General features: G+C 39.8%; 1 protein-coding gene across 1 annotated transcript; it reads right to left on the reverse strand.

Moving 5' to 3' along the window:
* Positions 1-4,251: 4,251 nt before the first annotated feature.
* Positions 4,252-24,238, reverse strand: GTF2H1 (general transcription factor IIH subunit 1). Its single transcript, XM_074149270.1, has 14 exons — positions 24,076-24,238; positions 22,032-22,224; positions 19,437-19,599; positions 17,839-17,932; positions 17,046-17,195; positions 16,096-16,175; positions 14,702-14,832; positions 13,434-13,521; positions 12,059-12,147; positions 11,110-11,227; positions 10,176-10,266; positions 8,633-8,748; positions 7,619-7,711; positions 4,252-7,009 (listed from the first exon to the last, which is right to left on the reverse strand). Exons 1-14 carry the CDS (start codon positions 24,227-24,229, stop codon positions 6,923-6,925), a joined length of 1,647 nt encoding a protein of 548 aa, XP_074005371.1. The 5' UTR covers positions 24,230-24,238; the 3' UTR covers positions 4,252-6,922.
* Positions 24,239-26,760: the final 2,522 nt, after the last annotated feature.

Below are 26,760 nucleotides of genomic sequence, written 5' to 3' on the forward strand. Positions count from 1 at the left end.
TAGTAGCAACTCCTGTGTTTGTCTTTGGACTGTTGTGTAAGTTTGCTTTGGTAAAAATAGATTGAGGAGCTGGGTCCAAGGCAGTGGGAAACCACAAAGAAAGGCTGTTTCATTTCTGCAGCAACCAAAGTCCCTGTCCAAGACTGGGATTCCGGAAGCATTCCACTCTCTGTTGTGAAACAGCACAAGCCAGTCTGGGAGCTAGTGACAGAATTTGACATAGGGAAAGGGGCATTTTGGTGAACTGGAGTTAGCCAGAGGGCTGAAGAGGAGAATAGCTGATTTCTCCTGAGTTTTCAATAGCTCCCAGTGTGCTTTTGATGAGCATAAATTCGAAATCATGGCAGGACCCTTACTTGAAATGCATTTGGAGTCCAACTGAGTTTGTTCTTGTCGGTTTTTTGGGTGCTCTCTTTCCCCATAACTGCCCCCTTGCTGTCCACATCTGTCCCATGCAGAACAGTGCCATGCTTGGCCACTTAGCATGTAAAACCTAGCGATCCCCTTTTCTTCTGAGGTAGAAGAGGTGTTAGGGAGACAGACAAGCCTTGGCGGTTTGAGTGAGCTCGTTCCGTGTAGGTGGTCTTTATCAGGCACTCTTTTAGTTTGCTAGTTGGCCTTTGCTGTGACTCCTTAAATTACTAATGAGATCTGTCGTCTTAATTCCACCATTTTCAACCAGTCAGCCAGCTCCTTGTATTCCAGTTACAATACTTGGTGCGTTTGGTACCACGGTCAACAGCGCTGACAGGCACAATCCTGAAATTCTTGTTGTTTGGAATCGTGGAATGTTTGGAAACAAGCCAGGTTTTATGGAGCGATTTAGTTGCCTGAAGAGTTAGGAAGGCAGAAAGCCTCTGAGAAAGACAGAAAGCCTTTGAGGGTGTAATTTCCTGAGCTCATCAGAACTGCAAGGCGAAAGGAAGCATTCTGCTTTTGGTGACATAACGTCTCCATGCAGAGCACGTTGAGGGCACCCAGGTGCCTGTGCCGCACTGCTGTAAACCATTTTTCATAGCGACATGCTTTGTGTAGCCTGTTCTTGCAGAAACAGGATGTTTGGTGCTTACCAGCTGGGATATCTGCTGTCTGGTTCTGGCTATGCAACCTTTGTCCCTGCTGAGTGCACACCTGGCAAAACCAACCAGCCTGATGCCAGCGTCCCTCCTTGTCCCGCTGCTGCTGTTTCACCTGATGATCGGCTCGTGGCCAGGAGAGGGGGGGAGCATGGTGCCTACACAAGTAGCAGGCAGGGGAGCCGTGCCCAGGCTTGGGGTTGTCAGTTCGGAAGCACGTGGCTTTACAACTCGGTGCTTATTTCCTTAACATACTATCTGCAGAAGCAGGGCAAAGGTAGAAACGGGGGGAGTGCTTACGGGGAAGCGGCTGCCATGGGGTTGTTGCATTTGAGTTGTCAATTTTGATCATGGGACATGCCAGATGTCAAATAAAGTTATTATCAATGCTCTCTTTTTTATTTGGATCAGCCAGCTGTGGGTGGAGAGGCTGCAGGTTAGGTGAGGGAGGAAGCGAACATGCTGCTATGATTCATGTGACAGGCAGGAAGACCCACCTGAGGACAACAGTCCTTGGGCAGTACCTAGAGGCAGCTCCTGCCCCAGGAAGTCTGGTCATCTCTGGCCAATTCCCAAAGCCGTTGTCTGTTTAACAGAAGCTTGAGCTTGGGTATGCTCAAATCCTTCCCTCTTTTCTCTGCAGCTTGGAATTGGGGGTCCTGTTGAGGTGATACAGACTGGTAGTTGTAGGGTGGCAAAGGGGATATAAGTGTTGCTAAGAGCAGGACAACGCTGTCCTTTATGGTTTAGGGGATGGAACACACAGCTGTGGGTGCATGTAGATTGTGTTGGCAGCTGAGTCCCAGGGAGGTTATACAGATATATCTATATATATCTATATCTATATATATATCTTGGATTCCCAGGCTGCAAGGTGCTTGGGCATGGTGTCAAAGTGTGGTGAAGACAGCGTTGTGCTGAATAGTGATGGTCAGTCATATGGGTGAGCACAAAGGGCAGGAGCTCGCTCAAAGAGGGTCGTGTGTGGGAGCGGGGGATGCCAGAAGGGCCTGGGGATGCCTCTGCTGGGTGCAGTAATTGTAATAAAGTGATGATTTGTCATGTTGTGCCCGTGAACGAACAGAGGAGTGGGGCAGTGTGGATGCCAGTAGTCTAGAGAACAAAACTGTGTCCAGTTTTAGCTGGTGTTTGTGGGGGGGAATGACTGCCTTTCAAAGCTTCAGATGTAGTTTGTGGTTTGTGAGGGCTGTTGGTAAGATAACAAAGCAACGTCTTAAAGGGGATCTTAGCAGGCAGGGAGGACAGGGTCTGCCTAAGTCCAGGATGTTTTTTCCTTGGGGATATGCTGACACCTGAACTACTGGAGTAATTTTGCTTTACCAGGACGTATACTTTTGTGGGGGGAGGAAGACCAGAGGGCTGTCAGATTTTGGAGGCGATGGGGACATTCATTGCATGAGAAGCACAGCATCTGAGGGCACGTGGGTTGGGGAAATGCCAGCATAGAGCCCCAGCCTTGGCTGCATTCTTCAAGGCATCTTTTACATCACTGTTGTGGCACTCTGCCACCTGGCTGTGACCCTAAAGCTGCCTGGAGGGCAGGATAAAGGTGGACTGGCACTGCCTGGCCTGGTGGGAAGTGGGGTGCAAACGTACTGACCTCCCCTGGTGAGCGAGGTGGGGGTGCTGTGGGGTGCTCGCTGCCTGGGGCCGGACGCACAGAGGTGTTACGGCTCTGGTCTGTACCCTCTAGCGGGCACTGTGCTCTCTGGCCAAGCTGCTTCTTCAGTCTGATCAACTGCTCCGGCTGCATCTTACACCTTTGGGTCTTGTCCTCCATGGCAGCCTCCAAAAAAGTCCTGATATGTTACCCTCTATCTATAGGATGCTCTCAAGGAGAGCAGTGAATTCTCTTGCTCTGTGTTACAGACAAGGACTCGGGTATCTTTTGGGGAGGTGATGTGTTCAGCAGTAACTGAGAGGAAATGCAGTGTACTGAAAAAGATCCAGGAGATTGGATTAGGTAATTTAACGGTTCCCCAGGCTTTAAATTCTACTGCAAGAGCACATCTGCCATTAGTTACCAGGGTTTATGGAGGACCAGTGTTAGATCACTGGTGATGTCTGATCGCTATTCCAACTGAAGTTGCTGTGTTCTGTTTGGATTGAGTTCCAGCTCTCGATGCAAGGTAAATGAGAGCTTGGATACAGGTTCAGAACACTTTGGCTCACACACTGAAACTGTGTGCAATACAAAGGCTCCAAAGCCTCTTAATACACTACCTGCAGATGGCAGGCATGCTTGGGTAGGCTCTTCCCTTAAAAAATGGAAAACTGGATCTTAGGCTTTCTTGTCACCTGCTCTGCTTACATGAGCGACTTTCTGGATAAAGCAGCTGTTCAATAAAGGTTTTGGCAAGGATAAGGTAAGCTCTCTAGCTAATAACAGTACCTCATGATAGAAGTTCTAAGGATATAGTTACAGTATAAATAAGGGAAAATAGTTGTAGCTGTAAAAAAGCATCTTAAACAAAAGGGTGGTGAGGAAAGTCTCCCACCCGGGAAAGCACAGGGCCTTGGTCAGTAGTGCTTTGTCCCATGGGGAAGCTGAAGATGACAGTCTAGAGAGCTACTCTGTGAGTGTGCAAGAAACTACTTGTAGGAATGGCTCCTGTGGAAAGATGTTGCTTCCTGTCTTGGACTGGGGTAGAGCTCTTGTTGACAGAGAAATAGCCCAGCCTTTTTTGCGGTGCATTTAAGTGTTTTCATCTGCTGAAACTAATGGGCTACAAATAAGCTGAGCCAGACTTGTGTTAATATCTGCTTTAAGTTATGCTTTCTCTATTACTACCAAAGCTTGGATCTGAATGGCTGACAGACCTGAACCAACAGCTGCTGGATCAGTATATGGAACAAGCAAGTACTAATCCCTGGAGACTTAAACTGGCTTTTGTATGATCAGGAACAGAGGGACAGTAGCACTAGTAATGATGTAGATCCCCTGTGCAGCAAAAAGTTCTGAGCCCCTAAAAATGAAATAACTTGACAGTAACTGTACTGTAACCATTTTGCTCCTGATATCTTCTACCAGCATGAAGGGACAGCTGAGCTAGCGCTATACACAGCTCTCTCCATTTAGACCTGAATAGAGCCTGTTTGGGATTTAATGGAACATCAGAAAACACAGCCTAAGCATTAGAGAAGACTTGACTTTAGAATTCAGTAGGGTTTATTCTACAAATCTTAGATCAATGCCAATGATACAAGTTTTATGAATTCTCATTAAAAATACAAGTCAGTATAAAGATTCCAATAGTAATATAATGCATGATGATTCAGTTTCAAAACTTAAGGAATGAATATGGGTTTTGGACCATGCTACAGAAAAGGGGGGAACACAATGTAGAAGAAAGAATATTTAGTTTACCTCCCTTACTTTAGGAGGGGCCTGTGCCTTATTGCCACGATACCTGAAAAAAGCAATATGAAGTGCATAGCAGCCTTGCCTGTACAGTCTCTAGGCAAAACTGTTGAATTTAGCATCATAGTCCTCTTCCCCCCCACCCCCCGTTCTGTTCATTAAGGTACATTTTGATAGCCTGATACCGCTATAATAACTTAAAGCTATTGCAACAACATCCCCCATAATGATTATAAACAACAGTCTTTTGAACTTTAAAATGCTCTTGTGATGCACTGAAACTTTTCCACCGTGCTAACCATTTTGCCCAGTGTTTTCAGCAACACTAAATACTGATTCAAATCAAAGGTGGATTAGTTCCATGTTCAAAACTCTCCTATGTTTTTTTTTTTTCTTAAATGAAGTTTCAGTGCAGTCTAATACTCAAATGTGTTGTTCATAGCTTCAGGCACAGTTAGAATATAAACCAGACATATTTTCTTGAACCTAGCCCTCTGACGAAAGGTGTTATAACTTTCACTAAAACAGTTGAAATTTGGCCACAGAATTGCTAGATCAAATGCCCTGGAGTGGGGGGAGAACAAAACTACCCTTTCTTTCTGGGAGCTGCCTGCACTTACCAAGAGGATTAGGCTTAATAAAGCCATACCCTAAGCCTAAATTTTAGAGAGTTTATTTATCATAAGAGGTAACTCTTGACAAGAGGTGCACCTCATCCCCCAAATGCTGTACGTACATCTGGTTTATTCCTAGTGACATTTTCACCCTGTCAAAAATAATGGGCGTCTCTCTTGTTGAGCCCAGTCATTTCTTGTAGCAGAACATTAACATCACAGAGCAGGTATCATGCATATGTCTGCAAAAGCAGACAGGGAAACTAGGCTTAACAATATGCATACATTTCCAAACAGAATTTTGGTGCAGACAGTGACATTTAACTGAAACTGAGCTTTTACCAAAATAGTAGCATAATACAAAAATCCAAAAACACTGGGTAAAAAGAAGCTGCTGACTTCCACGCATCAGTTAAAGGAGAAAATCCCCTTGCACAAATGCAGCAGCAGCACAGAACAAGCACAGACTTGGCTATACGAATACCTCTTTCCTTCTGTAGGAATTTGCATGAATTCTCCACCCAACATCATTACTAGCATATTTTAGCATCATACCAATGGTGGCAAAATCTAGTATCATGCCATCATGCAGGCTAATGGGAATTTATTCTGCTGTACTGAACACCGCTGTGCTTGCTTTGAATACGCATTGTCACTGATTTGTCTTTGTAGTAAATGCATCTTATACTCTAACAGTCACGTTTTGTCAGAAGTAAAAAAAGTTCAGTAGCCTATACTGGGCTTTAGTACAGTCAAGATGACAAGAAAATACAAGGATGTCATTAAACTGCATATATTATAGAAAACAGGTTTACTTTGCATTTAAGTCACATTTAATACAAGACAAGTTGTTCTGAAACTGTGAACTCATTCTATTTGGAACAAAGTATGGCACAGATTCCCAATACCTATGGACGTTGTGTAAATAACACAGTTTTCTCTTTGCAATGATTATCAATTCGCCAAAAATAGTGTAACAGTCAAAAGGGAAGAGTGAAGGAAAACACATTTAGGAGAAGAAATAAAAAATGTCTAAGAATTGAAAATAAATGACTTCTTTTGTAAGAAACTTTATTTAACTTCATTTTTAAAAATGCATTCTTTCCTCAGAACAAATGCCACTGTTAAAAAAAAGACTGCAGTAGCACACACTTGCACTCAAAGGAAAACATGCAAAACTGATGGCTGAAAAAATTCTGCATAAAAATCCAAGACTTCAGGCAAAAGTTTGCCCCCATGTGCCTTTAGGGACCCCAGACCATAAACAGCTTTCAGTGCAATGTCTCTTGCTTCCAATGGTGGGGAAACATATTGCAGAAGCTTGTCTTCTGACAGCTACACTCTCCCAGATGTTTGAAGCAAAAACAGTCTCAGCTGTATTTGTAAAGTATCATTGTTAAATTGTTGCAGAAGGTACAAACAGAATTCAATAAAATCTCAGAATCCAGTGAAGAAAAACGTTTGAGTTCTACCCTGTGCCATACACTTCTTAAAAAAAAAAAAATTAGACAGAAAAACAGATTTTATTAATACACCCTCTTTAATTTCTTTATTTCTGAAAGCAGCTCTTTATGCAAATCAAAAGCAGTTCCTGAGTAACTGCAGTAAACAGTGTCTTTTAAATATTTTTGCGCCTCAGCTCTTCGATTTTGGTTCTTCCTTGTTTTTCTCCCTAGTTTTCAAGTTTAATCTCAGTTCTTTTTCAAAAATGTGCAAGTTCAGTTAGCATCGTTTCCAGAAGTCCACAGCTTGCAGGTCTTCCTGCAACAACTATAAGATCTGCACATATGCTAGGTTGTACTCCTACACCTATTGCAGATTTTGCTCTCAAACCTGTACAGCATGCATTTTCACGTCTTCTTCAGCATACGCCGGGACTGCCATGTATGGAACTTATTGTAGGCCGTCTGCAGCATCTCTTCTATATGACTTACCAACTGAAACATTAAGAGGGAAAAAAAATGTCCCAACTACTGGAAAACAGATCCCCTCCCCTCCCTTTGACCAGTCCTCAGTTGGACTCTTCCTTTTATTCACTAAGAGTAATCTCACTAAAATCAAAGAGGTATCCCAGATAGAGAGAGAAGATGGCCTCAGATATGAGGCTCTATTGCAAAGTATCTGTAGAGGGAGCAGTTCAGAGAGCTGCTAAGCTGAAAAGGTCACAGGGAAGTGACACTTGATTGTGCTGTCTGTTCCAGTATTTACTCTGTGACCACTTCAAGTCTGACATGGTGGGAGACAGTTTTGAAGTTGCTAAGGTTCTACTTCGTGATGGAAGTGAAAAACAAAACATGACTTCCCCTTTATGTTGTCTCATTTGGGTAACTTCACATTATAGTTCTTGACAGTTTCTGGTATTACTCAGCAAGTTATACAGGGAGAGAAGACATGCTTAACTGTGTACCCAATTTCCCTCTGCCCATTTCCTAGTTAACAAAAAACTTAAAATGCCCTAGAAGTAACAAAGCTATCATCCTTTGATAATGATTCAAATTATTAATATGCACCTATGTAATTAAAGTTAAAGAGTATTTTCCCCTTACATTTGTGCTTAAATACTGTCTCCGAATCTTTTCTTGGAATGGGCAGAGCTTTGTAACCTGAAATCTTTCCAAGTTGCTCCTCATTTTCACAACCTGAGATAGAGACAGAAACTATTATTATAATCACTTGTACAGAAGTTTCATTTCCTTTAACAAATTGTTCTCCAACAAAACACCTTGTAATTAATTCTGGGGGCTGCTTTAAGTATGTATAGTTTGAGGAAGAAAAGTTATTAAAATATCAGTCCCTAACAATCCTTGAGTGCATACTTATTTTTGAGGCAAGTGCAATATGACTGAAAGTGCAGGGTGCCACTGCTATCATTACTAGCTTGGCAGTAAATACTATAGATAAGATATTCACAGAACCATCTTTTCTTGCTCTAAGCAAAGACAGTACCATGGATTTTCAGGCCACATTTTGCAGCAGAAAATCCAACATATCTGACTGCAAATGTTCATTTTTGTGATGCATGTGAGGCCAAATGGACAAATAGCAACAGAAAAATAGTTACAATCATATGCCTGGTCATAAACAGACATGTCTTCTCGAAGGCAACTTTGTTCTAAAAAGCAATGTCTGTTTTGAAGCTATGACTGAGTGATTTTTGCAATGGATAGAAGAATAAGGAAAACTTTCTTGTTACTGTCACTGTGAAGGTTACGTCTTAGAGTCGGGGAAGGGGGGGGGCTTTAATTTGTGTGTTTTAAACTGGCAATGAAAAATCTGCAGCTGGAATATAGCTGACCATTCCGCTTGAAACTAGCTTAGCCCCCTTCAGGAGAAGTTGCTGTAACAGACATGCGGCAACAAGGATAATTTTAACCAATAACACCAGCAGAACTGCTGGAAAAAGCAATGTTTTACATTGTTTTGTGACCTTCAGCTCTAGGGATGAGGCAGTTCTGCACTGGTTTAAAGCATATGTATTGGTTTTACACTTCAAGTTAATAACAGTCATGCTAAACCAAGATCTGGCCACACCAGCGCCATGCTAGGAAGCTCTGCCTTACCTTTTCTTCTAGGAATGGTGTGTTAACAGGAAAGCAGGACCAGAAGTGTCGTAGCAGTTCCCCTGCTGCCACATACAAGTGTTTTAGTTCAGACTGAACATCATTTGGCACCATCTCTGCAGCAGGAAAAAGACTTTGTCACATCACTCAAAACTGTCACATGAAAAATGAGAATGTTAAGTCTAACGAAGGGGTTGAGCAATATACACTTCTACTAGAATCACAGAAAGGTTGGCTGGGAGGGAACACTAAGATGCCTCACACCTGAAGGAGGGCTATCAGCAGTATTAGATTAGGTCAGCCACTATTTATGGCTATATAATTGGAAGCTTATATGTTAAAAAGGGAGATTTATGGCAGGCAAAGAATGGACACCAAACTTAATCCAGGATTACAAGCAGTATGTTTGTATTGTTGTTAACAACGTGGCAGAACTGCTTCTGGGACCAGCACCCTGTTCCCCTCACAGCTTGATACTAAATACTGCGTGGTGGATATTTCAAGCTTTTCTCTTTCTCTTATGTTGGCAATAAGAGTATGGTCACAGCATGTGGAAGATGAAAGATCCAGGCAGGAGCAAGGAACTATATCCCAGATCCTCTTAAAGAAGAAAGGGCAACAGGGTTCAAGAACAAGGAAGGAACTACAGTTGTAAAAACCAAAGGCAAAAAGCACGAGCAGTCTTTGAAGATGACAGGAGCACAGGGAATAGCAAACTTTAGAATGAGGCTGCTTTAAAAAAAAAAAAGGTGGTTAAGTTCAAGAAGTGGAGCGTAGCACCCAGTATGTCAACTGGGATGGGTAAGAAAGCCTCACTACTTTTCTTTCGTACCATAAAGAACTCATACTTGCTTTTTCAGCTGTCTGAATTAGTTTCTGCTGTTCTTCAGACCATGTAACACATTGAACTGGAAAACTGTTATAAACCCTGCTTGTGAGACTAGGGATTCATCTGCTGTGAGACTAAAGAGAAAGGAGCTCAAACTGGCAGGAATGTGACAACAGGGACGTAAGGCATGGTTGAATGGAGATGTGAGAAGGAGGGGTTGTCTGTTTTGCCCTTGCAGTCTATAAGAAAGTTGTCCTTTTTCAGAGCAAGCTGTGGATCTGAAACATAGGCTGCAAAAAAACCTAGTTCCAGACAATTATCTAGACCTCACCTCCTTAGAGCTTTCCCAGAGTATGCCTTTATTGTCTAAAAAAAAAACCCAAACAAAAAAAAAAAAAAACCCAGAAAAGAGAAATGCTAAACAAGCAAAACCCATTATCTATAAGAGGACTTAGTATCAAGTGCATCCTTCAACACTTGCTCTGTAAAATTTTCTCTTACTCACTTGCCTCAGCACTGGTGTAGCCAGTACCACACTCATGGTGTGGCTGGGTGGTTACTTGTCTTTTGTTGCTGTAACCCAGTATTATTCCAGCTACATGTTTCCAGAATTTCCTTTATCACTGTAACATATTCTAAGAGGGAGATGAAACAGCAAGCCAGGTACTGCTGTATAGTGCAATAAGATATGATTAAAGTATTATATATCCTTACGGTTTATGGCTTGCTGTGTTCCACCCTGCATAAGTGCTCCTCCAGGTGACAGGACTGCAATAGTGCTAGTAGCATCACCACTTGAAAGAACCTGAAGGGAGAGACGGAACAAATATTTCAGACAGCTTTTCCGACAAAATCTTTTAAAAATAAGTTGTATTTGAACTCCAATGGCAAAGACACACTTGAGCAGACGCAACGGAAGTTCTGATGAAGAGTCTGCTCTCCTCCAGAATTAGATATGGTGCCTTTAAATGCTATAGCTCATATTATCAGTGAAAGCTCTCCAATTAACTACAGGCAAACAAACCTTTTCTTTAGCTAGTAGGTGAACTGGCTGTGACAGAGGACTACTACACACATTCACAGTTGTGGCTGCTTTACTTCGGGCCAAATCTAGGTTGACTAAGAGAAGAAGTTCAGATACTGGCTGGGGAGACTGGCTACATGGCTGTGCTGCCCTCCAGTTGCCAGGACAGAGTTTCTGTGCAGCCTACAGTGAGATCTAACATCCTACCTAAGTGTAAGTAGGAGTGAAAGACCCGTTCAGTTATAAGCCTGCTTACTATGACCTCCTAAGACTGTTACAACCTAAATTTCATGGAGTGGGATCAGTGACACCAGACTGTGCTTCATGTTGTATGCCTGTCCTGCTTTATTACTTTATACTTTTACCGTTTCCTTAAAAGAATATGGTAACCGTAGAACATAACTGAATATCAGCAATGACTCAGTTTCCTATTGTTTAAATTTTAAACACAATAGCTCAGAAGGTTCGCCTGAAGTTCTAAAATGAATTGCATAATATAAAACTATTGGAGATAATGAAGTTTTCCCCTGAAAAACTTAAAATTCCAGTAGACGTGAGACAAGATTATATAGAACACAAGATGCTAATATCAAGAAGGGAATTGTTTTGAGTATTCTTCCATACCTGAGTTAGTTTGGGTACATATGCTTCCATTTCTTGCCTAATACTATGAAAAGAATTAATTATATCCTGACTGGTTGCATATTGCTGTGATTGAATTGGAGTTGGACCATGGTAATACCTGTGAGTTGAGAAAAGGAGAGAAAGTGCATTAATAGGAGTGTTGGTAAAACAGAGGCCAAACTCAGTGGACAGTTCTTCAAATGTTGCCAATTTTAGAAGTTTTGCAGCTGTTGATGCTACTATCTAAATCTTATTCATTGACAAAGTAAAATACATTGCCACGTGGGAAGAGGTTGGGTTAGGGATAACATGGCAGCAAAATGAGAGAAGAGCCATCTGTGCCACCTGGTTCTGGGTATATCACTAGAATGGAGGAATTCACAGGACTTTCAATTGAAACTAACCTAAATTAATTAGGTGCGTGTTTGGAACTGCTCTCTTTCCTGTAGTATCACTCCTTTTCTAAAGCTATTCTATGGTTCTCAAACTCAGAAGTTTAGAAAACAAGAGGACTATTACTACAAAAACACTAGAGCAGTGAGCAGTCCAAACTATCCCGACTGTGCTTTTTTTTTGCCTAGGAGTGGATTTCCTTGGAATTGTATGTATTTTCACATGTAACGCATTTTTCAACTGTAAGCTGCAACAAAGTGCTGAACCATGAATACAGGTCTGTTAGACTTTCACAGAAATTACATGTCAAAACCCTTCAAGTTGGCTTACAGAGACTTAACTTGCTGAAAAGCAAGATGAAATCAAAATACAAATTTAAAGGGGAATTATTTGGAAGTTGGTTTATGCAGCAGTTCATATTAGGTTTCTAAACTTAGCCTAAACACATTGGAGTGTAGCACAGTAGAGACTAAATCAGCTGATTCTGTGCAGGCTCTGATGAGAGACCTGCTAGATTCAATACACTAAAATGGCTGTGCATATTTTGTTAACTTACCTATCAGACTTCTTTAAGTTTAGTGCAATAGTTTTAATGGTATTATTCTTTGCTAAATCTTCATATTCAATGGATTCTTGCAGTTTCACCTAAAATAAGCCAAATAATTATACATATTACTATACAATTTGATGCATCTAGTGCTTTTTTCCAATTCACTGAGTTTGAGCAGAAGGGTTACTAAAAACTTCAATAAAATGAAAGTGTGGAATGGTTCATGTCTACCCTCCAGAGGTAGCAGTGCCCAATATTGATTAAAGCACGCAATTTGGAAGTCTTGGCACTACCACTTTTTCTGCAGATTCTGCCCAAAACTTGCAGACCCTGCCACTTCCAAAAAGTGCTCTGCTATACATAGCTCATTCCTTGTGCTATTTATGTCCATCTATCTCCAGATTAGCAGAAATAGTAATGATTCAATGGCTGGCACACAAGAGTGTAGGGCTAAAACCATAATAGTTACCCAAGCTATTTGTTGACAGCAAGGCAAGAACATTAGTAGTGAGAGGCACAGTGATACCAGATTTGTAAAGTGAGAAAACTACTTTTGAAGTCTCTTACTCTCTGATACACTTTCAACTTCTCTTTTCATCGCATTTATTCTAGTCCTGGTGTATCGCTTACTTCCCAGTAAAAACTGCAGCTTTCAGGAAAGTCAAAGCTGTTGACTACCTCAGCATTTAATAACACGTGCATTCTACAGCCTTTTCCCACAAAATACGCAGCCCTGAGTCCCCTTGGCATTTTCTATTTAGGCTGTCAACTCTAAGAAGAGTATTCAATTCAGTTTTGTAACAATTACAGCACTCTTCTACTTTGTGAGCTGCTTCGTTTAGTTTAAAACAGGCTGTTGCCCTGTATTTCAGTGCACACATTCAGTTTAACCTCGCTTCAGCTTCTGACCTTAAGATGAAGGCTGCCATGTGCCAGTTTAGTGATCCCCTCTGCAAACAATACACTTGATAGATTAATATTGCTGCTTGAACACAAATACCTCTTTGAGATGGATGTTCTCTAAAAGTTTTCAGGCATTTAGGCAAAAATAAAGGGGGGTGGGGATAATAGAACTGCACTGAATGGAAAGAACCAGATTTCTGGGTGCAATCAGAAGCATGTTGGAAATTTTTTACTTTCATTGGGCACTACTGACGAGATAATCAGAACAACATGTCAAGGTGTAATTTATTTGTGTTTACTAACAGAGGTACAAAGTTTCTTACACGCCCCTCAGGTTCTTATTCTATATACTTCTAAGCAAAGTTAAATAAGTATCGCTTTAGATGCATTATAAAACCAGTAAGGAATCTTCAGCAATCTTTTGAGAGGTGGAGCTTCCAGTTCCATTCAATTAGAATTGCATCAGCTAACTTTATACCTTTTTTATTGGTGGCTGAAAGAAATCTGAATCCCTGGAGTTTCCATCTGTACTGCTGGTCTCACTGCAATGGTCATTTTGTGCTTCTCTTAAAATAGAGAAACAGCATTAAGAAGAATTCACCTCACAGGACACTTAAGATACAAGCTAGAGACAAAGTAAATACATCTGTTTCAAAAAATTTATATGCATGTTCACATACTATATATCAACTTTTTTCCCCTCATGTCTTCATTTCTAGAAGTTGATCTAGACAAAAGGAACCAACTCCTCCAATAACCATGTTTGTCAAGAGGGAAATTCAATAGCAGAGCAGGGTGCTTCTCCCTCTCTTCAGAAATAGTAGCATGCGAATAATGCAACTGGGACACAGCAAAATCGTGATTAAGTTAGAAACATTTTGCATACACACTTATGCCAACGAAGTATTATAACTACGGGAGCCCTGAGATACTACTGTTTCAGAATGAGAGCTATTGTTTTGTCTCTGAACTAAGAAACAGAAACACACATTACCCAGAAGAGACTGAGGTCCATTGTTCAATTTGTGCAAGACAGAACAACATCATGAGGGAGCGCAGCTACACAGAACTATTTAATTAAGATCTCCCACAGGTAAGCTCTGTAGGATTTGGGTAGAGTAGTAATCATTTCGTGGTTGTCTATAAACCAGTTGTAAAGCAGACTTCAGGTCAAACCCATTTCATGCCTCTTCTAAGAAGTTTCATTTGTGAAGTTTACTGTAAATGCACATAACCAGCTGATACTTTTTTTTTTTTTTTTTTTGGTCAAGGGCAGGGTACTGTGCTGTAGGAATCTTTCATCTGATCCACCCATGCCACGCTGTTCTTTTGCTTCTTCATTTACTTATGTCCATGCACCCCACCACAGGAAGCCCCAGCAGACCTGTTCCTGGAAGGCAAGCAATAGGAGCTCCCTACGCCAGACCCACCCTCTACACAGCAAACAGAATACCACTTCTGCAGCCCTTGCCAGGGCCACAGAACTAAGGCAGAAACATCCTTTCCTTTTTTGATCTGCTTTGTATGGTAACAACTCAGCTAAAAATAGTGTTTGTCATCTCAGACAGCTCTGAAAAACTTCTATAAAGTAAAATGGAACCTAAAGGTATCTTCATTTCTAGAGAAAAATATTTCATTCATAAAAATTAAACGAAAAGGGTAGATGAGTAATTGAAGATGTAATTTCCTTTTGGAAATTCCTTAAAATTTGTTACAAACAAGCTTTTACACAACATTGAAACTTACTGTTTCCTGAGGCCAGCTGCAAGGACCATGGCACTATGATGATTAAAGCGTTTTATAATGGCAGCATTGCTACTTTCTCTAGCAGATTTTGAGGCATTTGATGTAGAGGCCACAGAAGCAGCACCATAGCCCTACAAAGAAAAGAACATTAGCTACCTCCTGCCCCAAAACCAGAAGTATGATTCTTTTTTCTATTGAGTCAGGAAGCCTGCGTGCCACCTCCTCTGAACTTTACTGAGTGATATTGCATCATCATCTGAAGTGGTATTTTCCTACCTTCCTCCCACCGTCACCTTATGTACTTTGAAGAAACTCTGAAGACTATTTTATTCTGCAAGCACTTGGCAGTTTAGAGGTGTCAGAGAAATAAAACTATGTGTTTAAGAATTTTTTTCAAGACCATGATCTAAGTAAAAGCAGAACAGCTTAAAAAAATATTAAGGATCACCTGTGCGAAACAGACAGAGCACTAAGGGCAAGTAAGAGCTAGCAATTGTTTTACTGACCTCTTTTTAACATCTTGTGGGACGCCAGCAGCCCGCAGGCTAAATGACACCTGTCAGGAGGATGAGATACCACTAGGAACCCAAAAAACTTCACGCCTTAATGCTGGCAGCGTTCCCCAGTTACCAGGTGGCTGAAGGCAACTCGCTTTACCCCATGCTCAGTTTCATGCTTGCAGTTAACCAGCCTCAAAAGCAAACTAGGGCAGTTTGCACAGCACTTCAAACATACCTATCCTAAACTTCTAGTCCAGTTTCAAACTTAGCTTTGTACAGCTCTTACCAGGAAAAAAACCTCAACTTAGACATGCAGCATCATTATTAATTACAATTAAAAAGTTTAAATTAAATCAACTACAGAAAGGTGCATCTGTAAGTTATTTCACATTATGGCACACCATTTATAACAATTAATTTTTACTTGGAGGCAGGTAATTAAACAAAGACTGTATAAAGTGCCCTTAAAATTAAGGTGAATCAAATAGCAATGTTCAAAGTAAGACCAAATGGAAAGACTTTTTCCCGTTTTGTGCTACTCTTCTGTACATTGTCACAGCTTCTAAAAGGTAGGAAGAAAACAGAAGGCCCACTTTAGACAAAAAAAGCCATCGAAGTGAAACAATAATTCTTTAAATAAAGGAAGGAAGTCTTGCTTTTATACCCAGCACACGAAGGCAGACACCTGAGGCATACAGGTCCATTGGCCCGGTTTCCATTTCTTTACACACATACAAGTGTATAAATGTTGAATACCCAACCATTGCAGCAGCCTAGTAAGTTATGTGTTTCAGAATCAGCATCTGTAGTTATTTTAACAGGAGATGGACCCATTTTCTCCTTCAATGAAACTAAGGGTGGGAGGGGGTGGGTGGGTGTTTGCCAAGTACTTACTTCATCTAACGTTTTATCTTCCAAAGCTGTTAAATCTATTAGAGGGTTTTTTACTCCTTGAGACACCATTGTTTTTAACCCTGTATGAAAAAAACCCATGAAAAACTGTATTGAAACAAATAGGAATAATTGTGGGATTATTAGATTATATTTAACATTTAAAAGGAGAAGACAAAGGTTCTGCAGATGCCCAAGTGTCACTGTGACTAAAACTTTCAACCCTTTTCAAAGTTCCATTTAAAATAAGCAATAAACTTGGAAAGTTATAGTAAAAGATCATCCTACTAATTAGCACTATTTTCATCAACTTCTACACATCACTGAATACTGTTTGGTAAAAAAGAATTAAATAATTGAAGGTACAGTTATATTAGTTGTGTTAGTGGGAATCAGAAAGCCTTAATTGTGTGTTTCTTCTAATTTCAGTACTGTTTTGCTGCCGTGTCTTGGGTAGAATGGGGAGAATTCTTGGTAGAATTTATATCTGGTGATAGCTTTTACTTGTGAAGCGTTGTGGATAGAAGGCTTTCATTAGTCAGAATACGTGTTAAGAAATGATGTTAAGTGGAGGTATTCAAGGCCATGTTGGATGGGGCTTTTAGCAACCAGGTCTAGTGGGATGTGTCCCTGCTCATGGCAGCGGGGCTGGAACTAGGTGATCTTTAAGGTCCCTTTCAACTCAAACCACTCTATGACTCCAAAGGCTAATTTGTTTCAAAAAAGGCGCTCACTATTAAATGTGCTAAGAATACCAAAGCGATAGCTAACTTTCAATGTCAATCTGTAGCTTTCACTTTACAGTTCAACAAAAAAGATGCCCAGTAAGTGGACATAAAGAAAACTTTTGACTGCAGCTTTGCTAAGTTTACTAGCTGTACCTTGAGTGTCGTGCTCTATGATATAGCCAAGACTGCAGCAGCCTACTGCAGAAACAAAGTCAAAAAGCTTACCTTTTTCATCCAGTTTGGCACATTCTGCAAAGAGGTCTTTTGAGCCTGTATTGAGCCTGTCCCGATGGAAATAATGAGACTGAAAAAATCGTGTCCAGAATTCCCTCTCGGTCATATTATGTGGAACATTTTCTGCGTATTTCATTTTTACTGTGAACAAAGCCCATAATGATTACACACTATTCCGCAAATATTAATATGGTATTTTATGTTCAAATTTCCTTGCTTGCTTCCTTGCTTTCTGTCTAATGCTGCCTTCACTTATGCCAATGAAATGTATGGGAATGCAGTAGTTAAGCATGAGCAAAAAGGTACTACCCTTTTATGCCCTGCAGTGCTAGTTAATGCTTTGAAAAGAAACACACGTAACAGTAGTCTGAATACTCTAATTTGAATTGCACACACACAAGAAGTCTGATTTGCCAGAATTGGCAAAATCAGATAGCAATCAGATTCTTTTCCTCGCAAAGGTGATTCAATGAAAAATAACAATTAATTGAAATGCTGAGTAGGAGAGTATCATGGGAGCCAAGAAACTACTCACATTTAAAGAAAAAAAAAAAGTCAATGCAACAAGTTAAGAAGTTTATGAAATCAAGTTTTCATTTCCAAATGAAAGCAAACACATGCTTCTTCCCATCCCTCAGACAAGGCAGGGAAAATCATCCAGAAGACTGAAGATATGGTCCTTTATACTTCTAGGTTCAGCCTAACATTCTAGTCTTCCCACAGTTAAGACAGTAAAAAACAAATCTTAAATGCACCTATTTGTTAGGTAAAGCAGTATTCTTACCTGCAGGATATGTTCGAAATATGGATTCAATGATATCTGAAGTCAAATTATACCTCAGACCATTGCAGCCATCTGTTTGAGGCCGTACATCAGCCTAAGAAAAAGCATACAGGGAGGAAAATCAGTCATATCTGAATGCCTTCTCTAACTGGAGAATTAAAAAACCTGGCATCTTGCAGTCAAATTCTGCTGCAGATAAAATAATCCTCCTCCAATAATCCATAGCATATTTGATCATAAATAGGTATTTTTTAGAATGAGAAATGAAAGGGCATGCATTAATTACTTTATTATACTTGCTACTTAAGGGATGATTCAAAAAATTGACCGTAAGCTTTAGAAGACGAAAAGACCACTCTCATCAGTAAAAAGAAGGTATGCTTAAATATAGTCTTGTTTCAAAGTTAAAATAGGCATGCTTACTGTATATGCCTCATCTTTTGTTGTTCATTCAACAATTCAGCTAGTGAATAATCAGTGATAATAATGAAGTCACAGAAAAGGACTTATGGCTCTTACACCTTATTTCTTTATACACTAAAAGCATCTCAGTATAATTGATAAATAAGACTGAATTTAAAAACTGATGGCAAACCTTAGTCAGAACTTGCAAGTTAGATCTCAGTGATCTCTTTAGGAAGCTCTGGAGCAAGTAACCGCTCAGTCCAATTCTCAGTAACAGGAAAAAGTACATGATTGCTGCTTCCTTTGCTTCATTTTCCTATATACCTAAATTCTAGTTTTTGTACCACCTTCTTTCTAGGGAAACACTCATTCTGAACAGAGCCAGATAGATATTTTAACTTGAACTAGGACACACAATTATCTGAAGTTTTCTTCTTCACAAATGCAAAGTATACAAACACAACCAGTTACTTTAAGAAAGCTTCAGTTTTGAAGGTTTGGGTTTGGTTGGGTTTTTTTTTAATGTCAAGGCATAAAAATAATGATACAGGAAATCAGAGCACTCAAGTTCATTTGGTAACTGATTCAGGTATTTCTAGGGGGAAAAAACAAGTCTTTGTACAGCAGTTAAGTCATAAAACGACTCCCACCTCCTTTTTCCCTCCCAAACCCCTTATGTGTGCACAGTCATTACAAAGGTGGAAATGGGATTCCAGCTGAAGAGTCGTAATACGTATGAATTTTGTTGCAGACGTAGAAACACATCTCTGTGGGAGGAATCTGAAGATTGTACCTAGATTACTTCTAGACTGCATTGAGATTAGTGAAACATGTTTTCTACAAAAGCTGCATCAGATACTTTTTTTTTTAAACTTACAGAGTTAATATGCTATAATCTAGTAAATTCACCATTATCCCTGTTTTATGAAAGGCAGAGCAGCAGTATAAACAACATCTGTCTACTGTCAATTTAAAGTTCAAACTGAGCATCTTAAATTGACAAAATTTTGAGGTTGCAGATTTGTATAACTTTTTTTTTCTCCTTTACACTTGGAATAGTCTAACATGCAGAGAGATGTTAAGTTGAGGAACCAGGAAAGAACAACATTAAAGTATATGGGAAGAAATTATATGAGCAGAACTCTCCTCGATTTGTTTGCTCTAAAATCCTTGAAGTTAGAAGCTCAACGTACCAGAAATGCTGCAGAGATGCCCACTTCCTGCTTACTAGGTGCTGCAGAATTATCCCCAGCATTCAGGCTTAAACGGTTGGCCCAGAATTCTTCAGCACTGATTACTTGGCTCACAACAAGGTCTTTATAGAGCTGAAACAAAACAGGATCTTCTTGCAGCATTCTGGTAAAAGAATGTATTGAATAGAATTGAAGTGCTGCAGAATAAATCATTAGGATTTCCATAACTAACATGAGTTCACAAAAGGAACAGAAACTAACTTTTCTTTCAAGATGCTGTGCATTTCTTAACATGACTGTATAAACAACCAGCCTCGATAGCTATATTTGTTTCAAAAGACTTAAGAAAGGACTAAAAAAATATTTAAGGAATAGCATCAAATGCTAGAAAACAGTAATGGCTAGGAAAAAGTTAATGTGGGATCAACATCTTGTCCTAAAATGTTCTGTGGTGCACTTGTGTCTTTGCACATCTGGGACAGCAGTCTCCTGAATTGTAAAAGCACAATGAATTTTCTTGAACTTCCATAACAAAGCTCTTAGGGTGCAGGGGGAAAAAGGAGATCTCAGCACTCTCCCATCCTTAAATGTTTAAGATCTTACAATTCAGTAGCTAAAGGGCTCCATTCTAGTGCAAGAGTACAGATTACAAAATACGCATGGGATAAGATACCTTAAACCAGGTATTACCCTGAGTTGTTTGTTCATCTATGTTTCTGCTGGTGACAGTAGGATCTTCATCACTTAACTATCAAGTACAGTACAAGTGCTACAGAAACATTCCGTGTCACTACTTCCACCAGGGAATTATGTTTACAAAAGCTGTTGTCCAAATATCAATTATCACCCTTACTATCCAAAATGCAAAGAATGTATGCACGTGAAACTTCAGTTAATTCATGTTTAAGCAGCTTTTCATGCAGCTCTATATCTAATTTGAAACCCACTAGTTTTTTTCTGGGAAACATGCATGCGTGTTCACAATCAGCCAATAACCTCAACAATCTTTAGCATGTACCTCAGGGTCTTGATCATTTGCAAGCCAAACGAAAAAGATCTTATGAATATATAGTATGTGATCTAGGGAAGAACATGGATGAACTGCATTCTGGACTGAACGAAGGTCTGCAGCTGCTCTAAGGGTGAAGTAGGATGAGGTGGAAGTGAAAGCTTTGTGGCAGGACATCCCTATTATGTTTTAACTGCCAAGGTTTTTCCGGTTTTTCTTGTTAGCACAATTATGGATTAGTGGTAATTCTTACACATTAGTGCAGCAGGAAGCAATCTGTTATTCTAATTATTTCATTAAACCTTGGAATTTTGGTACATACCTGACATATCAATAAATGGAGGCAGTGCTGCAGGGACTCTGGATGTAGTACGTTTCCAGAACAGGTGGCAACCATTTTGCCTCATCTGTTGCAAATTAAGCTAATGAAGCCCCATCACTAGACCTGGACTTCTAATCATCACAAGAATAGACTATGACTGTGTGCAGAGAGTTTGGCTTTTCTGTAACTAGAAAAGCTCTTAATAGCACATGGTATAATACTGTAAAACTCCATTTAAGGATACAAAGATTCAGAGCTAAGACTGCCCATGTACTCAGTATTAATACTGTTAGAAATAAGGCACGTAGCATAAAGAAACTAGTATGGCAACAGTGCCAAAGCAGTCTGCGCTGCTGTAGACCCTAGTGGTCACTGCAGTCCTAGAACCAGTTAATCCTGGATGTGTCAGATCTCCAGCACAAGGGTTCTTGCCCTTCTGCTGGGCAATCTCCTACGTTTTGAAAAACCTAGCTTTAATTTAACCTAAGTTCAAAGCTAGACCAGTCTTTGGAAATGGCAGCTAGTAGACACAGGATTCACAGCAGATGCTAGAATGAAGTGAAACTCATCTGCGGAGACACAGAGAAGGGTGCTCTGTGGCCACAAAGATTGGTCTAACATAAACATTTTAAAGGAACAGAAGCATCTCTTAAAAGCCCTTTTGGGAAAAGAACTGAGGTCCTGAATGTCTTCTCTGAACATTTTTTAGAGTAAACATCCTGTATGCCAAATAACAAACTACTGGATCTCAAATGAGATGCATGAAAAGACCTAGCAATTTAGTAGAGTATAAAAAAAACACCAGGAAAGAAGGTTAGAGGGGGAAGAGGTTATACAGGGGAAAAAAAAGAAAAAAATCACAAATCAAGGAAGGTGAGAACTTCTGGAAAAGAAAAAAAAAAAAAAAAGTCTTTCAAGCAGTTTTTCTAACTGATACATATACATTTAAGAAGACTAAAAGAGACAGACTGCCAGTTGGGTGCTTTCATCTCATAGCCATGGATAACAAAGACTGGGTGGCAGCCTTTACACCTCAAGAACGTGTCATTGAGAACACAAGTATAGTCTCAACACGTTACAGTAATGTAAGCCTCAAGGAGCTGCTTCTAAATTGAAAGCGGAGAGATTTTTACTAGGGAAACAAATGTCGTATCAGTAATGATGTGGCATTAACAACTGTTAGCAAAAATACACTACTGTTAGGTAACAATTAAAAAATAATTAAAAAAAAACAAAAACAACTTTAAGGTTCCTTTCCCTTTACCTGTTCTTCTCCTCAAGTTCTTTATTAGCTTTCCTTTTGAACTTGGGCAACAGTTGTTGAAGAAGATCCTTTACCGCATCTCGCTCCTTCACTGCTGTGCTTTCATTGGAGAAGTGAAAGTTGGTTGTGTCCCCTGCATGCAATACTAGCTGAAGCTGAATTTTAGCTTTACCTTCTGGACTGATTTTCTGGCCTAGATTACACAGAAAGTATTAATTAGCAACAGACAGTTAAGCTTATACAAGAAACTCTCTTCCCTAGAGTATTTGCTTATAAGCAGTCATCCAATTAAACACTATTATCCTGTGCATGAATTCCAGCCTTGAAAGTGGAACAGACAATCTTCCCCTTAAATTAGTTTGAAACCTGCACCTTCTTCTCTCTAAAACACAAGACATGGACACTAGTAAGCTCATTGCTCAGTATCCTTCAGCTCTGCTCAGGAGCCCTAATTCATCTTTGCATTCCCCGCATCCTCCATTAGAAAACTGAGCAAATTAGGTTATCATCACCTCGATACTTTAACCTGGTACCAATCCAGGCTGCTGCTGAAAGGTGGCAACCTCATTCTCCCTTTGCACTTCTTCCTGCTGCCCTTCTTGTATGCGTTTGTGCAGCAAGCCAAACCAAGGAACTGATCCACTGAAAAGCACTTACTAAAGGGTAACCCCCTTTTGTTTTCCCAGCTGGACCAGTTCCTGAAGAAAAGTGGTAAGAAAGCAAATGCAGGGTGGGGTAACAGCACCTCTGTTGACAGCAAAGGTATGCTGGTTTCAAGTGGCATGCTAAGCACATTTAGCCATTAGTACTCCCAAAGTTGATCCCCAATGCCTCCAAGGTGCTATTACACCCTCATGACTCATAAGAAAAACCTAACTCCTGCTTCCATTCTCGTAACCAGAGGGAACAGAGGCTAAAACAACTACATTTATGAACTGCTGTGCTATATCGACTTCAACGTAGCACCACAAATGGCACTAACCTAACTTTGAATCCTACCCCTTTCTCTAGTGCAAGTGGGAGACCAGGTACCAGATGTCACCACTAAACCATCATCTCTACTACAAATGTACAAATACTATCCCCACTTTTTATTTCAATTTTAGATGAAAAGAAAAAAGAGCATATTTCATCTAAGTTAAAAAGACTTCAATGCCTATACATGTAAATATTTAAAATATAAGCTGCTTAAATGTAAGTAAATAGCTAAATAAAGCCTTCATAAAGTTGACTATTATAAGTGAACCGAGCTTTTAAACTCCTTATCACATTTGTATTAAGAAAACAGCATATTAGTTCTGATGCATCACACACACTTTTGATCATGCTGCAGTATTTGTATGTGACTTTAAACAGCAATAATCACTAAACTTTTACTAAGTGACACATACAACTTTCTTTTTATTCCTTCTTTGGTGTTTTACAGCACATGAAATATAAGGACTAATTGGAGCCAGAAAGGCAGCATACTATAGACTTTTACTGTTCAGTTTTGACTTACAAGTACTCTGCTATTGTAACAGCAAACGCTTATTTGGAATGTTACCAGTTAGGCCAAACTACAGAAGCTAGCACTTCTGAAGCTATGGTCTGTTGGATGAAAATAAAACAGCGAGGTTCATTTTATATGAAAATTGAAACAGCTTTAGCTGCATAGCTTAACAGATGACATGCCAGATAGTTTCTGTGTTAGACACTGAAAATCCTATACTCTTCCTCAACCCTCCTCCCACCCTTGCCTTCATGAGCATATGGCATAGATTATTTTCCTGTTCAATTTATTGCAGAAGTTTATCAGAAGTTAATAGTAAAAGCAGTATAACTTAAAATCTGAAGATGCAGTAGCAACCTTAACAAACTGCTGATACTTCACCATGGTCCTGATCTCTGCTGCTACATAGAATAACCTAGTCAGAGCTTCAGATCCTTGCAATCTTCCTTACTTACCTACAGCAAGTGTTTTACAGCAGAGAGTTTTGGATTGTATTTAAACATTTATTGAAATACTGCTTATTGAAGCTGGAACAGGAAAGTGTTCACTTACATTTTATGTCCGCATACATATGGCTGACTGTGAATCGGTCTTTGCCTTCAGGTGCCCATGCTATCCTTTCAGCCATAAGGTACAGAGCTCCATCTTGCTTCTTTTGACGTACCTTCTTTACAATCAGTAACACTTCTTCAGATGACGTTGCCATTGTGGCTATAAAGAGCTATTAAAAACATACAGTTGAGCTAATTAGTATAATTATTTTTGCTGTAACTCTTTCACTACTCCTATATACATCAAAGCATTAAAACCCACATTTACTTGTTAATGCCTACATCATTTTTGAAACATTACAGATAAACACACTCCCCTCTGTCAGTGCAATCATCAAATTTATTTAAACAAAATACTGCCAGTTGCCTAAATAATTAGTCTAATTATATTGCTGATACTGCTTTTGCTCCAATAAAAGACCCCCAAATCTTATATTTAAACTGCTAACCAAATTTTCCTGTTTTAATGTTCCTTTACTGGTTTTTCAAGTTCAGAAGAATACTAAAGCTAAGCAATGACATAAATTCCAAATCTCCTCTGGCATTTGGCAACAATTCCCTTCTTCAGTGTGAATGGCAGATGTTAAATCATTTCAGAAAGGGGAAGAATACAAGGTATGTGAAAAATCATGGATTTTCAGCGCTCTGTGCTAAAGATAAGGTAGCCCCATTACCTCCTGTTCTTATCGTGGTGGGTTTTGCCCAAGGCTCCAACAATGTTTTGTACTTGATTCCAGCTAGCCAGTCTCCTGTCCCTCTCCCCTAAAGTTCGAGGGACTAATGTTATACCTACTTCAACACAATGGTAATCTTGTCATCAGTCTCACATCAACAAGCCTTTTGATGTTTTCTGCATTCTTCTCCCCAGCAGTCACTATCATTCCTCTCTACAGGTTCACCCCACAGCCTTAAATTTCTCAAGAGATTAAGGACACCACAAGTATTCCTACATTCTATTAACATACTGTTGTACACCTATCAAAAAATTACACCTTTGGTATGTTTGCCATAAATGTTTAGTTTGTCCAATTTTGTACTTCATAAACTTTATTGATATGTAAAATAGTATTTTCAAATGCTGACATGCATGTTTCACGTGCTTTAGAATACCTGTAATATTTGCTGGGGCCTGCATCAAACTTCAAACAGGAACCTGCATCAGCTATCGCATTACTAGTAAGTGTCACAAAATGATAATTCTAAGCACTTAAATTCACGTAGTTTTTTTTTCTTAAAAAAAAAACAGCAGCAAGATAGGATATTTCACTCTGACAATCTGGCCAATACCACACCATTCTGTTCAGCAAAAGTCTTACAAGCCCATTTCCGAAATGAGTTAAATAAAATACTAAATGGGAAGACTTAATGGCGAAAGGGCTCTGCACTTAAGCTTCGCTCCTTCATCACTTCAGTCATCCAAAGCTTTGCCAAAGACTTCAGTGATGCTGAGCTGAATGTGGGGTTTCACATCAGCACTGCAGCAGTCACTAGAACCCACTGTGCCACATTCAGAGTAGGCCTGCTAATACTTTCTCAAAGAAAACTGCATGGCATGATTTCAGGACCGTTTCCTAGCATAATCCAGTACAGTCTCCCCAGCGGCATTATTTTCTTTTAGTCGTATTCGCACTTCCATTTTATGTAGTTTCCTCTTGCAGGTCTGTGGTCTCTCCTCAGCACCTTATCCTTACTGGAAAAAGGCAGCTGCCCACAGAGTCTATAATACACTAGAAATCTCAACATATGCAAGACTAAGGATTTTGACTTTTTTCTCCCTTTGTTACTTTACTCTCTTTAAGGTCGTTATTATCCAACACAGTAGAGACAAAGCAACAGAATGCAAAGAAATTAAACCTGTACTGAACAGAAAAAAAAAGGAAAGCATTTCCATAGTCAGGCTCGTTCTGATGCAAGTTGCTTTGCTTTTCTACCATGCTGTTTCACCCACCTACAACTAGGGAAGAAAACGATCAGCAGCTAGCAACTTCTCCTTTACAACCGCAGTGCTTCTAGCACACTACTCTGCATGTGCAATCTGTGAATGCACAATTACCCCACAAGTGGCTCATTCTACCTTCTGGGAGGGTGAACACACTAGCTCACTGCAGTTCTTATTTATGTCATTGCCATACTTCCTTTTTCATGCAGTAATTTATGGTGGCAGTAGGATGATACAACTCCCAAGCACAGTAACCATTACCCAGAAGGGAGAAAACCCCAAACAGTACATCAGAAAAAATTTTTAAAAATATTAATAATGAGGATTTAGGAAAGTTACCGTCTATCACTAGTGAAAACAAGATGGCTTCTTGTTACAAGAAGTACAGGAAAAATTCTAAAATAGAAATCTCGCCTAGCTGCTAAAAAAGCATGAGGATGGTCTCTTACCAACTGCAGAGGGGAGACCTGTGTCCTCGCTACGCACACACAGTACACCAGTCATTTTCTTTTCTTTTGAACACGTAAGGCTTACCATGCAGACGGGTGAGAGCCATCAATGATCTATTCACGCCTGCCCAAATCTCATAACCATTATATTTAACAACTGAAGTTTCCAGGAATGAGTACTGCAGATGATGACACTGCTGCTCCAAGGGGCAAGAATTGCAACACGCATACAGAGAAATTCTGTTATTTTACAGCTTTACGTGATAATTTTAACCTGCCGCTAAATGAAGAAACATTA

The sequence above is a fragment of the Numenius arquata genome, chromosome 6 (genome assembly GCF_964106895.1).
Source record: "Numenius arquata chromosome 6, bNumArq3.hap1.1, whole genome shotgun sequence".
NCBI lineage: Eukaryota > Metazoa > Chordata > Aves > Charadriiformes > Scolopacidae > Numenius > Numenius arquata.